Source organism: Sphaeramia orbicularis, chromosome 6 (assembly GCF_902148855.1).
Source record: "Sphaeramia orbicularis chromosome 6, fSphaOr1.1, whole genome shotgun sequence".
NCBI lineage: Eukaryota > Metazoa > Chordata > Actinopteri > Kurtiformes > Apogonidae > Sphaeramia > Sphaeramia orbicularis.
Window position 1 is genome coordinate 35168957 of NC_043962.1, and position 17534 is coordinate 35186490.

The following is a 17534-nucleotide window of genomic DNA, read 5'->3' on the forward strand; positions in this document are numbered from 1 at the left end:
AGGGTCAGATTAAGGTCGAGGATTATTATACCCAAAAAAGAGAAAAAATGAAGAAAAAGATTGTTTTTTCTACAAAATATATTGTTAACTGGACACAAAATAAGTATTTCCGTCCACTGTCATTGATCCAACCCCATGGGTTTTACTGGTGAATCAATGATGTAGAAGATGACAGTGTTTCTACATTCACTACGGAGCCTCTGAACGTCCAAATGGGTCATATCTGATGACCATGAAAAGATGATAAACTGTGCTTTACATCAATTATTTACATGTATTGATAGGATTAGTGGATCAACAGGTATTACACATTTCATATCAGCATGATTTCGGTCGCCAGTAGATGTTCTTGGTCTTTATGACCAAGAACTGAACTGAACTCTTAGAATAAAGTATAGATTTCCCTTTTTTGGTTAATACTGTAGGTGACTTGATCTTGCTTAGTTGTGCTAAGTGAAACAGAAAATTTGTTGTACTATACTGTTGTATTTGAAAAACACTTCATTTCACCATAAAATTGCGAAAATGTAACACGAGCTGGAGTTACATGCAAAATATATGATATTATTACTAATGGGTATTTCCAAGCTAGAGCAATGAACAGTGAACAGAAGCACATGTGCATGTCAGAATATAAGATTAAAGATATATTAAACTACTTTAACAATACATTTATAATGATATACTGTTAATACACTGACAGAGTCTGTATTCCATGTTTATTCTGCTGTGAGAGTTGAGGTTTACATCATCATTAAACCAGGCTACAGGTCAGATCAGGTACATTTCCAGACTTCCAAACATATTTGACCTTAGATCTTAGGCAATGCTTTTCGTGACTTGAAATTCTTGGCACCTTTGTTCTTTTATTCATGGTCACCTGTGTCCTAACAGTGTGCTACCATTAGATCATTTGCAAATAAGGCAGATAAAAAAGGACATTATTTGGCCAGTCATTTAAAGATTCTTATCTTATAACTGAGTTATTTTTCATTGCGCAGCACATACTTCAGAATCCTAAAACGGTGATACAGCATAAAACATGAAACAGCAGGTTTCTGTGATCACAGATATTGCATCAGTGTGTCAAGGGTCAAAAATGTAAAGATAAGAAACATTAACAAGGAATATACAAAAGAATATAGAAAAAGAGAGAAAAATGCTGCTATGCTAAACAGCTTCATGTACACCGTTACCCATGAAGTAGGAATAAAATATTTTCACCTCTTTTCATGAAATCATTGTGAAAATGTGATTTATTCTTGACAGATAAAATGTAACTGGGAGGTGATTACTGATGTGTGTAAGTAGGAATAAAAAGAGGAATGTGTCTGAAAACATCATTATTCCAACTTTATGGGCAACAGTGTATTTTAACCCATAAAGACCCACTGTTACTTTTGTGGAAGTTCCCAAAAGGATTTTTTCCTCTAGATTTACCTTTCTTAAGTGATTTATCAGCAATTCTTATCATATTATCTTCATTATTTTGCTTTTTTTCTGTGAAAATCATGTATTTTTTTTTATTTAATTCACTGATCATGTTTATGTTCATAAAACTCAAATTAAAGCTGAGGGTTATTATATCAGAAACAAACAAAACCTGACAAAAAGTGACAAAGATAACATTAACTAAACATAAAAACAAGTGTCTCCATCCACTGTCATTGATCCAGCGCCATGGGTTTTACTGGTGAATCAATGTTGTAGAAGATGATGGTGTTTCCACTGCAACTACGGCGCCTCTGAACGTCCAAATGGGTCATATCTGATGACCATGAAAAGATGACAAACTGCATTTTACATCAATTATTTACATGTATTGATAGGATTAGTGGATCAACAGGTATTAAACAGTTTAGATCAGTAGATGGTTTTGGTCGGTGGTGAGTGTTTGGGTCTTTATGGGTTAATTCAACATGCCTCTTTTCCAAAAGATCTTTAAGAACATGTACAGGAAATCTGTAAAGCTTTACTCATTTAAGGATGAAGTGTTGCTCCTACTTGTAATGGCACTTTTATAAAACAATGCATTTGCTTCACAGTGAATAAAATACAGAATTAACATTTCTGCAATCTACTCTGCCTCATCTAGCTGTGTCAGAAAAAGGGTTTACATCATATTTAATATCAGTTAAAGACACATGAGAAATACATCCATTCCTTTACTCATAGCAGGTGAATGAAATCATTTTAAACTTATTTTTTGCATGTCTTTATCCTGTAAAAGTATTATACCACATAAAGCACAGAAGTAAAAGCTGAATCCGATCACAACCTTCTACAGATCTAAATGATTAATAGCTTGTAAGCAAAATATAGTTTTTCAGATTTTCATGGTCATCAGGTATGACCATTTAGAGGTTCAGGAACTCCAGAGTGAACATGGAAACACTGTCATCTTCTGCAAAATTAATTCACCAATAAGACCCATATAGTTTGACAAATAGTTATTGTAGATATTTGTTTTTATGTTCAGTTAATGTTACATTTTGCTGAAATAGTCAGTTTTTCTTTCTCTGTTTCGATAAATATAACCTTTGAATTTACCTGATTTTCACTTAAAAATGGACAATACAAAGAAAATTATATTGAGACATTGAGGAGAATATCAACAGAAAGTTTAATTTTGTGAGCACTGAAGGTTACATGTAATGCTTTTATCTTATTATGTGCACTATTTGGGCTGACAGCACTAAATTACAGAAATCATATGGACAAACAGGTAAGGGACTGTTTGTTTATGGTGTACATTAAGAAAAATAAAAATGAACATAAAAAGGCCGATAAACATTGTCAATACAAACACATTAACCTAACTTCACATAAACACAATAAACCCCCTTAACCTGAGCACATAAAACAGAACATAATGCAGCAAAATGTCAAATACCCACATTGCAATGTAGAAAGCATGCCAGAATGTTATGATAAATCCTTTAGAAATGAGTACATGTACAGAAAAATTAGTTTGGAAGTTACCTAACATGTAGTTCTTAGTCTTTAAGGGTTAATGATGAAATGAAATCTGAGAGAAAAACACCTTTATTACAGGATGTGCTTATTCAATCCATTTCCTGTCAATGTGGTAATGTCCAAATGAAGCTCAGTCTTACAAAATATTCCCTCTGTGATAAAATATAGAAAATGTGTCTTGTAATAAGATCTTCTATTAATGATCACGACCTCAAGGTGCTGGACACTTATTGTAAATCGATTGTCCTGTTTGCTTGCTCATTGTGCAGCCGATCAAATTCCTTCTTCTGTTACACAGTCTTATCTTACTCTTTGATTTATTATCACTTTTCCTGAAACTGGCCCTTTGGCACAAACTCTGGTTTCAACTTAGTTTTACTTCTTGAAAGATGAATCATAATATCAGCGACTAACATGTTGTGTAACTCATCTTGTGTTTGACTTACTGTGAGCACTTTGCCAGAACATTTGTATGGCAGCCGTACAAGTGTTGGCAAGAGGCAACGATAGGTGAGAAACTGGGTTATGCAAGAGTCATGTCTGACAGTAAGTACCTTTGTAAACCCTTATCCTTTCCACTTTTTTATGGAGAGCTATCTCTGTAGTCGTACAGTAAAGCAGCGGAGTGGAGAAAAGAAGGAAATCATGTTGAAGAAAAGGAAAAGTACAACATATCTGATAACAGGTGATATTAAACAGGCTGATTCACATTTATCATTTGGAACAAACATTACCAAAAGAGGAATGAGATTACATTAGAAGTAAGTCTTTAATTATAACAATTGGAAAACTCATGCAACATTGCAAAACAGCTGACAGCTTTCCAATTCAAACTGTCTGCTGAAGATTAAAAGATGTCCTTTTCTTGTTTGACAGACAGATACACAAGATGACAGCTTTGCATCAGCAGAAAAAGATCCATTAAGATTAAAACTTATATAAGACATAAAGACAATCCACCACGCTGAATAATTCCAATAAAAATCAGTTCCTTTACCTTTATTCATGTTTCAGAATATTAATCAAACCTTGATCGCTTTCTCACCTAGTTTTTGATGAATTTAAGTGATGAGCATAGTGTACGATTTAATCCAGACATTTCTGAAATGGAAACCAGGAAACAAGTGTATATTCAACCTAAACATAACAGTGATTATTATTGTTACTTACAGCAGAAAACTGTCACAACCCACAAGAAGAAGAGACGGTGACTGAAATATGATTGAACAGTTTTGATCCGTGGGTTTTTGCTACATGGGCTTATTCTTCATGAAGCTTGATATTCCTATCTATATGTAAATTTGTAAATTGAATTGTTATTAAAATATTAAAATAACAGCTTTTACATGTTCACACAGCTGTAAATCCTGACGTGTTGGAGAAATTCTGTTGTCAGTTTTAGAATCAATATGCGTGATGTAGTCAAGATCAGATGTTTTTCCTCCAGTAGGATATGATGTGTTGTTGTTGTTGTTACCCATCATATTAAGTGTGGATTGGCAGATGAACAGACTGGAATAGGCTGCTCTTGTATATGTGAAGGTAAAAATGACTTCAGAATGTATCAGCCCAAAGTATGTATAATTCCACTACATGTAAGAATTCTCACTATTTTCATTTATAATAAATTTACATTTGTCTGACAGTAGCATAATGATTTTTTTTTTGTGACATTCATATGTTCTCCCCTTGTCTATATTGGCTTTCTCCAGTTTCTCCCACAGCCCATAGACATGCATGTTAATTGGTGACTGTAAATTGCCTGTTGTGTGAGTGCTGATTGTAGTGTATGTTGTCCACCTCTTTGTGTAAGTCCTGCAATAAATCTGTCCAGAGGGTTCCAGCCCCCCACAGCCCTGTAGAGGACAAACGCTTGAGGAAATAAATGATATCTGCATGCCATTTACAGAAAGTATTCAGGTGGGAGAGGGAGTGGTGTATTCCCATAACATGGTACTTTCCAGAATAAATATTATATTCAAACTGGAAGCAAGTAGAAGGAAATATTGCATTTAATGAAATGCTAATTCCTTTTTTTTTTTTTTTTTAGTTCCTGGATTTGTTAGACCATTAACCTTAAAATTCAGTCAAAATCAGTACTAATAATTTTAGGACTAATGACAAAAAAAAAATTAATTCATCACCAATATCAGACTTCATCAGGATCTACTGGAGTCCAAAAATTAGATAACCAAATCTATTACCCTCCGATTAGTCATGTGTTAGTGTGAATGTTAGTACACATACAGGAGATTTGTTCTGACAGTTTTTGAATGTTTATTGACAACAAAGTTTCTTGACATAAATTGGTGGTTTTTGTGTGTCATTGTGTTTCATGCATGAGGTAAACATCCACTGTATGATTGGTTCAGTTCTGCGACAGCTCTTTCCTGAAAAGCTCTTGAGCCTGAGTGTAGCTGCAATGGATCAGACTGAAACAACATAAAACACATGCTGCAGGGCGTTCCTGAAAAGCAATGAAACTAATCAAGATAAAGGGGGAAAAAAATGTTTGCGCTAACCTTTTGGCTGCTCCTCATAAAACAACTGGTGCAACTGTATTAGCAATTTCATTTCCTGCTTTTGGAAAGAGGACGAGTCGAGTGTCACTGAAGTCAGTAGGAGACAGATCATTAACAGAACAGTCATATTTGACTCCTTGCCCTCAGGACTATTGTAATGTAATTGTGTAAATGTCAATTCCACTTCCAATTTGAAGAAAACACACAAATAAAGAAGAACTTCAGTGCTTAAGGAAGCATGTTGCTTTTATTTGACTTAAAAAATTCCACTAAGCAAACTGTAATAGTGACATAATCATTAAAGTTCTGCATACTCCTCCTTACATTATCTTAAATGTATTTGATCAGCAAACAAATTAGTGCAGCCTTTTCTGGCCTTGCTGCAAGATAGCATTTAGGCAGGCACAATTCACTGTGTTGTGCAAATATCACACAGATGTATGTAAAATAAATTACACACATTTATTGCAGGGAATTGCATTTAATTGAAAAATGAATGTAACTAAAACATACAGCACCGAAAAACATAACTTGGCTCCCTGTGCAATATCAACATTTCTAATCGGTTTTCTTCTTCTGGGTGGTGGAGCCATTCTGTTTATCAGTCAACCAACAAATTAAATTGGAGTTTAAGTTAATTCAAGTGTAATTTTAGTCCGACAGCTTCATTCCCAGTTGGAAACAGAAGGAGCCGACAGCAGAATTTAGATAACGTTCTCTGCACAAAACCCCACAGGTCCAAACCTGTGTTGCACTTCATCATATTTCTGGTTTTGAAACAGGAGTGCTATATATAAAAAATAATAAGCTCACACACTGAATCAATCATACTTTAAAATAAAAAAAATATATACTTGCGAACTATGAGAATGAACTCCCTAAACATGACTTAAAAAACAGCAGGTAAACAACAAGGAAATAAAACACTCATTTGATATGATGCAATGATTTGTAAACCCATGAAATAAAAAGTTCCTTTTATGATCAACAACTAATGACACAAAGAAGATCCATTTAATCTTTCATATCCTACTCTGACAAAAAATCAAATATTTCTTGCTTGGCTCTGTGATTGTGCAAAAATATTAACTAGATGCTGCAGTAAGTTTATTTCATCTAACATAAAGCGTCTTGTTGTTCCCTCTTAACAGGTTAAAAGTTCTCATAGTGGTGTATAAAGTGGGCCTGGTCCCTCTTGTTCATCTGCTGACAAGCTTTCTCCACATTCTTCGTCAGTCCAGGTGGTCCACAGCTGAACACACCAACTTTACCCACCTACAGGAAAATCAAGACAATTAAAAAGTGGATGTGTGGTTTAGTGTCCATCCTGCCATGAGGTTGTACTGAAAAATGTGGCATGAAGATGGATGAAGGACTGACCTCAGGGTGAACCTCCTGCAGCGAGCTGAAAAAGGACACGAAAGGAGGACGGCCAAAGTGGGTGACGGACCGCAGGCCAGTGAAGAGACTGCGGTTCCACACCTTCTGAAAATGACGCTCACACACATACTGTACAGACCATACAAACACAAAGGAAGGAGTTCATTAATGGTTTAGGTTTTAACAAAGAAGGTACGCAGATGTAATTTAGCTGCTACAGATATAATTTAGCTGAAGTTTGGGGATGGAACACAAATAAATAAACAGATATTGCTGAATGCTAATCCATCTCATACTGATCTATGACAGACATTTCAGTCAACATTTATATTTGCATCATCATTCACTCCCTTTTACACTTAAATTAATATTTGTTGAAGCTACTTTAGGCAACAATCAGGAAAAGAAAACAACAGAATACACAACCTCATCTTGCAGCTTTCCGTCCTAAAACATCACATTTAGGGAACCCACCATACACAATAAAAATCTAAGCTGTCAGTCACACATTTTTAATACCCATCCTTCCTAAAAAAACCCACCCTGGACTGGCCAAAGCCTTCTGTCAAAGACTAGATTTTGTAGTCAACAGGAGGCGCAGAAGTCTATTTCCCTTTAAACCACTTGAATTCCAACATGCTTAAACCCTCACCAGCATGGTGGTGCGGAGGTCGAACTTCTCGGCCACTTGAGTGATGTACGTGTGAACCGAGACCAGCTCCTGAGTGTCCATCTCCTCCACCTCCCTGATGATGTCTGAAACCCACTCAAACTGACGCTGCGTTCGTGTCACCCAGATGAAGTACACCTTCAAACAATCAATGTCTGTTAACAACGCCGGCACGTTTTTCAACTATTTGCACAAAAAACAAATGCTGAGGAAGTCAGGACAGAATGTATGGTGGGTTGTACCTTTTTACACTGAATCTTGGACCTGATGGAGGACTTGAACACCAGGTCTTTAAGGATGGAAGCGAATGGGGTGACTCCAATTCCTCCTCCCACCAGGACAGACACCTCAAAGTCGATCCACTCCTGATGGCCTTCACCAAACGGGCCATCTAAGTACAACTATGGATTAAATAAGAGGATAATGACAATACTTTATATTCCTAATTGGCTCTGTTTTAATGCCTGAATCTGCATTACAGAACACATCAGTTAGTTATTTTAACTGTTATTTAATGTTCTAATCGTTTTAGAGCATGATCATGCAGAAAAATGCATTAATAAGTTTTCTAATTAATAAGTGACTATTCAAGATAGTAAATGGACTTGCACTCATATATAGAACATCTAAAAAAATGGAGCACTGTTTTTTAATTTCATGTGGAGTAAGAAAAAAACATGCATGGTAAAGAAAGCATACATCTAAGTGTTTGTTATAAAAACTGGATCTTTCAGTCACGTGTGTAAAGAAGGGGCAACAAAATGTAAAACTTCAATGCTGCAATACATTTTATTTTATTTTATTTCATTTCATTTCATTTCATTTTATTTTAATTCATTCATTCATTTATTTTCTGAACCCGCGTTATGCTAGGGTTACCCGCTAGGGTTACAGGGGCCACTGGAGCCTATCCCAGCTACTTACGGGCAAAGGCGGGTACACCCTGAACATGTTGCCAGTTCTTACTTTATTTTATTTTACTTTATTTTACTTTATCTTATTTTATTTTATTTTATTTCATTTTACAGTGGCCTATTTGTTATTTTCCTGACAACAAGTAACCAAAGACCCAGCAGCTCCACTCTGATTCAACCATATTTTGATTGAACCCGTCGAGCCCATTTTGCCTGATCCTTCTTGAGCTGATTCCCCGAAGCCACTGCTGAACAACATCTTTGTGAGCTGAACTTACAAATGGGTCATTTGAGTTACAGTCAAATAAAAAGTGATGTTATGGTTGAATGACCATCTTTTATTTGCCTGTTAAATACTATGTTGCTCTTCACCAGGGCACAACCAATAAACATTAAAATATTAAATTAAAACATAAGAATAAAAGTCAATATGCAAATGAAACTGGAGATAGAAACTGAAGTGACTGAGTGGTTTGACATTTACAGACATCTATAATACATGCCTTCTAAATCATGAATGTTGCTTAAATTTCTTCCATTTTCCAGCAGTTTTCTTGATATTCAGGGAAAACTAGAGCGCATTGCACTTCTTGAGACACCCTGCAGAATGTTTCTACTGCATTGATACTCAAACTTTACAAACTTTACAATCTTTACCACTCACTTATTCTTATTTTATTATCATTTTTAATGCCGCTTTTATGTTCTTAAAGTATTTTTTTATGTGAAATCATTTCCTATGGGCTGCTATTTTGTCCAGAGCTCCCTGGAAGATCCCAATGAGACCTTCCTGGATAAATTAAGGATTGGTTGAATAAATAAAATAGCATGCAACTATTTGATGGTGAATATACCCCCTAATATAAAGTGTTACCAAAAATATCAGCTGTGTCATGAAAAGTGAAGGAGAGGATGTGCAAACACAAATGGACACATAATTCAATGCCATGACCTGCCTTTGGATAGGATCCAAACTCAAGCAGGTTTTCTTCAGTGTAGAGCTCTCGGAGTTGGCTGGTCCAGGGCCCCACGGCTCGGATGTGCAGGCTGAGGGTCTCTTCGTGAGGAGCTGACGTCAGTGTGAATGGGTGGTACTCATCCGTGCCTAACATCAGACACGCTATGCGAACCCACTGGCCTGAACGATACACAAAGCCTTGTGGTCTTTTGAACTCCAGATGTGTCACACCTACGGGGAGAAGAGCACAAAGGAGGAACCTGAGGCCACATCCACAGGTTCACTAAACACATTATACAATGAGGTTGATGGAAAATTACTTCTCATTAGCAAGAACAAAAGCTAAGAATAGTAAGGCATGAGAAAACTAATATTCGTGAACTAGAAGTGTCACCTGAAGGCAGCAGCTCAGCTCTGACCACAGGGATCTCCACTTTCTTCCTGCTCAAGCTGATTAGTTTGTCCAGAAGGAAGAGCAGAGCAGGGGGAATAAGGTAGATGTAGAAACGGGGCTCTTGGAGCAGAGCAAAACTACCATGAACAACTGTCTGAAAAATGAAAACAAAGCCAGCATCAGACCGATGATTTCCATCCCAGAACGCCAGCTGAGTGCACGGTCTACTGAGGGCATTTTCACGGTGGAGTACTCACTAGAATATACACAACAACGTAGAGGTAATGCGTAATCCAGAATGCACGGAAACTGATGCGGCGGAAATAGTGCGAGGCAAAAACATACATAAATGAAAATACAAAGAGCAGCAGCACGCCAGTCATTCCTAGAAAGTAGAAAAAATAATGATAAAAACATATGTCTAAAGGCCTATTTAAGCAGTAAAAGGTCTAAATAAGTGAACTCTTATACCTGGAACAGTCTGGAAGAACCAAAACGACCACTTCAGAGGAAGTTCAGACCTAAAGGGATGACAAACTGTAATTCATCCACAGATAACATGATGTAACGCTAGTGTAAATATCTGCTAAAATCAGACATTACCCATTGTTGGAGAAGACTTTAGGAAAGAGACAAGACAAGATGCTGAGGTCACTGATGGAGAAGATGTAGATGTTGACCACATGTCCCAAACTATGAACAACTGACATGAAACAAGAAAAAAAAAAGAAAACATAACAAGTGGTGCCAGGCACAACAAACCCCACCCCTTGCACGCATTGTTGATGTCATAATGTCTATGCGTGTGGTGATGTCAACATATCAATTGCCTCTACATATGCACCAAGTCTGAAGTAAATTGAAACAAAATTGATGTTTTTATAGACATTTGAAATTTTGCCTATTATAAGAAATGGGAAAACACGATTTAAGAATTACAAAAAAAAACAAAAAAAACTTTGACCTACTTTTCCCAAAAAGTAACAATTTTTATTTTGGGTCACTGGCCATCTATAAAGCCAGTCTGGTATGAATTCAACCATTCAGTTTGCTTCTACAGACATTTGAAATGGCACCCATTATATGTGAATAGGTAAAAAAAAAAAAAGATTTAAAAAGTTTGAACTTTGACCTACTTTTCCCAAAATGTAATGACATCTATTCTGGGCCACTGCTAATCTCCAAACCCAATTTGTTAGTAGCTTGAACCAACAAACAAATAAACTGAACCAAAAACAATACCCCTTGCCTCCCCTTCAGGGGGCGGGTAATAAAACTTAAACACAGGTGGACATTACTGCTGAAAACTGAACTGTCAGGTGACACTTTCTAGTTCCAACCTGAGAGGATGATGGCAGTCATGGCCATAAAGCGGTGAAAGTCGATGGCGGCGTCAAAAGGGATGTAACGGTTGAGGAAGGTTTCTCTGCAGAGGGTGATGAGGTTGCGACACACAGTGAGGAGCATGTAGGGAAACAGAAAGGAGATGGCAGCCGCAGAGCCACGGGATACAATGATGCCCACCGCGGACGTCTCAGGGACCCCTGAAGTCTCGGCCTGCAAACCATAGTCTGAAAAAAGAGTTAAAACACAAAGAATAAGACATAATGAAAAGCAACAGTAGGTAATAGGGGGAAAGATGACTCACAGTAACATCTCTCTAGTGCCACTCCAGCTGCAATGCCGTATACAATGAGGAAGCAGACGATGTGACGGCGGTAGTTCTCAATGAAGCGCTTGAATTGTTGGACCTTCTGCTGGACTGGGTTTCTTATGTACTGTTCACGTTTAGGCTTCACGTAGACATTTGGAGTTTTGATATGTAACCTGAAAACATGAAATGACCCAAATTCAGTGAGCAGTCCTTGTCTACTGAGTTAATCTGAAGTGTGCATGTTCTTTTCTTCTGTTTTTTTTTTGTAGTATACGCTATCATTTTATAATTTTTGTGATTTTTTTGTCCCATCAGTTGTTTTGTATTTTACAACACACTTATTTTTACACTACATTGTTTTTTTTATTATGCTATATATGACACATTTTGTCTACTTTTTCCTCATAACATCAACCTGCCCAAAGCACTGATGATTAAAGCATAATTTTTGCCACATCTGGCACATTTGCATCACATTTCAGCCCATGTGCACTGTCACTCGTGAGTGGAACTAAAGTAAAGGTGTTTGTTATACTTCACCAGTGAAGTCATTTATAGGAAAAGAAAAATGAACCATACATTTTTCGTCTGCGAATCTCCTGTCCATCACTCTTTTGACTGCTGCAAACAAAAACAAAATCAATATTTCTGTCCTTATAATAAACAAATACTTATTTCTATTTACTGTTTCACCTCTTACGTTTCATGGATGTTCTGTATTTTTACCTGTTTCCTGGACAGATGAAGGACACTCTCTGATCTCGACTAAAGCGTTTTTTCCCATGTTTTTCCATCCCTGCAGACACAGCACATACTTACAAACCCCATTAAGTCACAGTCAGAGACAAAAAAATTTATTCTTTGACAACACTTTCACAAACCTTTAACATTGAGTTGAGCAAACTGCAGGTCTTTCTCATGATCCCGCAGGAGGAAATGGAAGTCCTCCCATGTGATTTTCTCCTTTTCATCGAAGCCTCCGGCCTGCATCATCGCTTTGATGCCATCATCTGCCTGGCTCTTTGACAGAGCACCGTTAGAGATTTCAATGAAAGACCTGCAGGACATCATAAAGGTGGAGATGAACCATCAAACACACTAAAATATGCCGCAAGCATGGGAGAAATATGAAAAACAGATCAAACCTGAGCATTCTGGAAAATTCATCTGTTGATAAGTAACCATTTCCACCGATGTCATTCATTGTAAACATCAGCCTGGATTTTTCCTCTGGAGACCCTGTGTGAGCACATGTATTACTAATAACATTAAAACAACATAAAATACATCAGACATATGACAGGTGTGTGCATTTAAAATAAAATAATTCAATGCATGAAGTCAAAATCTTCTTTTTTAAGTTAGAATTGTTTTTTGTCACGTAATAGCAAATATACAACGTAACTGTATAACATGCAGGGTATTCTGAAGTCACAAGGTTTACCTTTCATAAAGATAACCATCACATCAAGAAACTCTTGGAAGGAAAGGTAACCGTTTCCATCTTTATCAGCTAATGTAAACATGGAGTCTACAAATAAAGAGTCATGTTTGAGGCCCAGGGCATCAGCAAACTCTGATGCAGTCAGCTCACACTGCAGAACCTCTCTGGCTTTCTTGTGGGAAATGCCACTCATGTCCCCAGCGTCACACTTCTCTATTTCCAAAACCTGTGCGACAGAGTGTAAGTGTCATTATAAGTCACCATAGTGTGATTTGTAATATTACTGACGTCCACGGGGTTATGTCCATCACTGATGAGGTCACCATCAACACTAACAATTAGTTCTTCTGTCCAGAGGTCAGATCTAATTTGACCTCAAACAAGGTTTGACGACATTTTGTGGCTAAGTGTAAGGCTGGTGGTGCTGTAACCGAGCAGAGGATGAGGTAAACATCCAGAGGCTGACTGTACCTTAGAGAAAGCATGTCGAATGAAAGTTTCCACAATCTGAGCCCTCTGCTCTTTGGTTAAAGCCTCCTTGAGCAGCTCCTTCTCTCTCAGCTCCTTCACTCTAATCTCCTGTCCCATGTCCAACCCCTCTGGACTGAGATGGTTGACAAATGCAGCACGTTTGCTCTCATCATCAAAAAACAGCACCTGGAAGTTCAAACGGGAAGCAAAAGAGGAAAGGTGTGAAATTTGATTTGGATCGAGTACATCTGTACATATTTTTTTTATACGGGATGCCTACAGATGCATTTTTTTCATATTGTGTTATCCAACTTATTAATGGTCTGTGGAAATATTTCTAAATTAATATTTTTTAAATTAATCTTGAAATATACTGTATATCTATATTTCTCTAGAAAAAAAAATCTCAATATTATGTAACCTAAAAGAATGTTCTGTTATGACCACAGACTTTGGCATTTAAGCACCTTTTCATTTCTTTGACTTGAATCAAACTGCAGGTGCTTTTGCAGATAATCTCTTAACTCACCAGATCATACTCTTTGGGTACTTTAAGCAGCAGAACTTTGCGGTGACAGTCATTGGACAGAAGGACATCGAGGTGGTCCTGGTTTCCTATATTGAGGCAGCGCAGAGCGGGTCCAGACCTGTCAAAGACCTGCAGCCTCCTCTTCTCATCCACGTCCACACATACAGGATGCAGATGTTTTTTATTACCCTGCCACTCATATGCTTTGGAGGAAAAGCAGAATTAAAAGAGGTGTAAGATGCAATTCTGCAGAAGGATGACTCCATGGGTAAACAGATTTCAGTCAGCAAATTACATTCAATTAAATATAAGTGTTGATTAACACACCCACCTGGAACTCCCACTGCAGGCTCCTCTGTCTTGTCAGCAGCCTTTCGTCTCCTCTGGAACTTCCTGTACCTGTACTTGTTAAAATATGCCACCATACAGGCCACCAGAAAACTCACTGTGAAAGGAAATTCAATTATTGGTTTTACAACAAAGCTGCTGATAAGTGGTGTCAGCATTGTTACAGAGATGGATTTGTGATTGTGATACTGACCAACAGGAAAGAGGAAGAGAACAATGATAAATATCCCAAAGCCAGCTTTGCTTCCATCAAAGTAATTAAGTTTGGTAGCATTAGTGCACGGATGGAGGACTGATGCTTTCAGTTGTGTGGGCTGTGGACAAGGGTCACCTTAGGGCAGAGAGACCATTTTATTAATTTATTAAATCCTAACATTAAAATCTATTACATAAGACACATAGATCTGTATGTTTATGTTGTATTTTTACCATCCTTCCAGAAAAACACTTGTTCTTGTATATCTGCAGCCTCTGCACTTGTTACTGCAACAATGACGTCATGAAATGTCACATTACGGATTATCTGGATCTCCTCATCTGTGAATAAACTGAAAAACATCCAAAACTGTATTCAATACTTAAGAAAAAAAGGTTAAGACGACTGACACGCATGATGAGATTATGGACAATAATATCACAAAGGAGCGACATCTCACAGACTGTTGGAGGATTAGAGTTTGGCAAATCTGTTTCTATATCAGGAGTCCTTTAGAGAGGAGCTTACCCATTTTGTTTGTTCTCAAACCAGAAGCGGTCCCCGTTTCGGATGCGTTCAAACTGATCCAAGATTATAGCTGAGAAAACTGGACCTGGACCATCAGCACACTCCAGCAGGCCCCCAGGGAAGAGCTCCAGTTTCGAGATGTCTCCGTTATACAGTTCTGCAATATCACGGAACAACTGTTGTGGAAAAACAAAAGACAGTCTTTATAATCACAGAATTACCGTAAAACCATTTTATGCAGATTATATGCCCCTGACCATTATTTGGGAGCTTTTACCTGTGGGTTGGTGCGATTGAGCTCAGGATTTACGTCTCCAAATGTATTTACCGAAGGCAGATCCAAAGCTTTCCTAACATCAGTGTAGCTACGCAGACCAAAATCTCGTCCTCTCTGGATGGTCAGGGCTACAAGATCAGTCCGGGTGAGCCTTAGAGGTCCATACATGTAATCTGTCATAGTGGGAATCAGTACAAAAGAGCAAATATTGATTTATATTTAGCAAAAAATGTTGTTTATTATGAATATTTAAAATTATTTAGAGTGAATACCTCGTAGGTCCTCCACAACAACATTATCTTCTCTCTCTGCAATTTGGGAACTCATGCCCATGATGAGCTCATCTATATCCTGGCCTGTCTTCACATTCACATTCTGGAAACAGAAAGATACAAAAAAATCCCAAATTCACTATCAAAATCTCATCTTTATAACATGGAGGCCATTCGGAAAACACAAACATAATTTATTCTCAAGGTTGATTCAGTTTCCACCAACTGCCTGAGGACGTCAACACTGTCGACCACAGCATTTTCCTGTGGTAAAACAACAGTAGAGTCCAAAACCGTGGCTCATTCCTTCCTCCATAATCACTATGTAGTTAGACCTGTGTGGCATGAGCAATTCTGGACAGAGCCTGAGTATATTTGTGCCCCATAGGAGCTTTGATCAAGAGATAAACATTACAAAGGTAAAGTAATTAAACAATGACCACATATTTTACTTATGTGCTCAAAGACAGAGTATGATTGCATATAACAGTAATGTTTACGTATCTGTTTGGTCTTTAAGAAGTCCCCAGGGGCTTAAACATTATAAAATAAAAGACAAATGCATGTGGAGTGTGCATATTTTTTTCCCAAATCTTAATTGTGTACATGCCAAATAATCTCTGAATTGTAGATTTTTCTTTTTTTTTTTTTGCTATTATAAAGAAGCAAAAATTTGACCATCATATACCTGACGATTCCAAAAGCTGTTACAAAGACGCATTCCTGGTGATGAGCTCCCATCTCTGTTCAGAACCTCCCGAAAATGACATGTTCTGTTTCTGTGTTGAAAGAAGATGAAAATACAGAGGATTATATTTCTTTTGGTTTACGACTCAAAAACAGCAGCTTAGATTTGTATGAGGATCATTTATCAGATATAGCTGCAGGAAAAAGATTAAGTACCTCATGTAAACACCAGGTGGGGCCATAGTGATACCAAATCTTATGGCAGCAACCTCAAACTCAGGAGAGATGCCAGGGTCCACAAACTTCTGATAACCTATGACCAGAAAACCAGAAAAGGCAGAATGAAATGTTAAATGTGTAATGAGTAATGAGTAATGTGATGAATTTCAAAAAACAGCTGAAATGAGTCAAGTACATGCAAACACTTCCATATCACAATCTAAATGGTCAAAGTGAAGCTAAGCAAACAGTTTAAAACAATGAAAAGTGATTCTGGATACATGACTATTGTCCTTCTAACTCTCCTCAGGTGCTTGTTCAGCAGCAGACAGCGACTCAAGGTAATGCTTTGCTGACAGAGCACATATTTGTCAAACATCACCAACGATAGCAGACCTCAACATGACTTGTGGTCATCAGTGCATGACCTGTTCCCCTCCACTTGTACACACACGCACTGTGGCTAACTCTCACCTGGATAAGGACTGAGCCTTTTGTCTACTAGATATCCAGGCAGCCACTCGTAGACAGCAATATTCTGTTTTTGGAAAAGCAGATGAAATTTATTGACATGTTTTACTTTTTTTTTTTTTTTTTTACCTTTATTTAACCAGATTAAGATCCTCTTTTACAAGGGACAAGATTACACTGTTAAAGCACATATAACAGACACATTCAACAATAAATAATTCACTTTTACAAGTAGATTAAGAAACACAAGTGCAAGTTATGGAGTCACCCTCAAGAACTGTTGGTTTGGACTTAAAAGCGCTCAAAGAAATGAACTCAGTTTTCTGTCTTTGTGCAGCTGATTCCATGCATAAGGTGCATGGTAAACAAAAGCTATTTGGCCCAGTTCTGTATACATATATCTGTTCTGCATATGGAAAAGAAAGCAACACATGATCATTTGTACGGAGAAAATAAATATCAGAATTTCTCTTCACAATTAATGTACAAATGCAGAAGAGGCCAAGTATTGCCCTATATATTTCATTTCCAGTAATAATGGAAATAAGTATTAATTAAACCTGCTAAACGGATCATGAATATATATGTATCCTGCATGGTTTCTGTTATACTTGATGGTTTCTG

General features: G+C 37.3%; 1 protein-coding gene and 1 long non-coding RNA gene across 4 annotated transcripts in view; one reads left to right on the forward strand and one right to left on the reverse strand.

Annotated features, from left to right (window-relative positions):
- On the forward strand, positions 1–17286 carry LOC115421194 (uncharacterized). Its single transcript, XR_003935643.1, has 3 exons — positions 1–14; positions 2105–2111; positions 17161–17286. It is a non-coding gene; the product is annotated as an uncharacterized LOC115421194 (long non-coding RNA).
- The window catches only part of duox (dual oxidase), a 15503-nt gene continuing 3695 nt past the window's right edge, over positions 5727–17534 (reverse strand). For 2 of the 3 annotated variants that reach the window (XM_030136961.1, XM_030136962.1), the window contains exons 8-34: positions 16914–16977; positions 16437–16533; positions 16222–16312; positions 15534–15636; positions 15262–15434; positions 14985–15160; positions 14690–14808; positions 14454–14591; positions 14244–14357; positions 13913–14115; positions 13384–13569; positions 12913–13138; positions 12614–12707; positions 12350–12525; positions 12195–12264; positions 12048–12089; positions 11463–11641; positions 11155–11385; positions 10418–10517; positions 10286–10335; positions 10072–10199; positions 9815–9968; positions 9419–9651; positions 7791–7949; positions 7531–7686; positions 6879–7007; positions 5727–6773 (exon numbers count right to left, since the gene is read on the reverse strand). In XM_030136961.1, the coding sequence (XP_029992821.1) occupies positions 6651–6773; positions 6879–7007; positions 7531–7686; positions 7791–7949; positions 9419–9651; positions 9815–9968; positions 10072–10199; positions 10286–10335; positions 10418–10517; positions 11155–11385; positions 11463–11641; positions 12048–12089; positions 12195–12264; positions 12350–12525; positions 12614–12707; positions 12913–13138; positions 13384–13569; positions 13913–14115; positions 14244–14357; positions 14454–14591; positions 14690–14808; positions 14985–15160; positions 15262–15434; positions 15534–15636; positions 16222–16312; positions 16437–16533; positions 16914–16977 (3714 nt within the window). In that variant the 3' untranslated portion in view covers positions 5727–6650. The remainder of the gene's footprint in view (positions 6774–6878; positions 7008–7530; positions 7687–7790; positions 7950–9418; positions 9652–9814; positions 9969–10071; positions 10200–10285; positions 10336–10417; positions 10518–11154; positions 11386–11462; positions 11642–12047; positions 12090–12194; positions 12265–12349; positions 12526–12613; positions 12708–12912; positions 13139–13383; positions 13570–13912; positions 14116–14243; positions 14358–14453; positions 14592–14689; positions 14809–14984; positions 15161–15261; positions 15435–15533; positions 15637–16221; positions 16313–16436; positions 16534–16913; positions 16978–17534) is intronic. The other variant, XM_030136963.1, reaches the window with a different exon arrangement.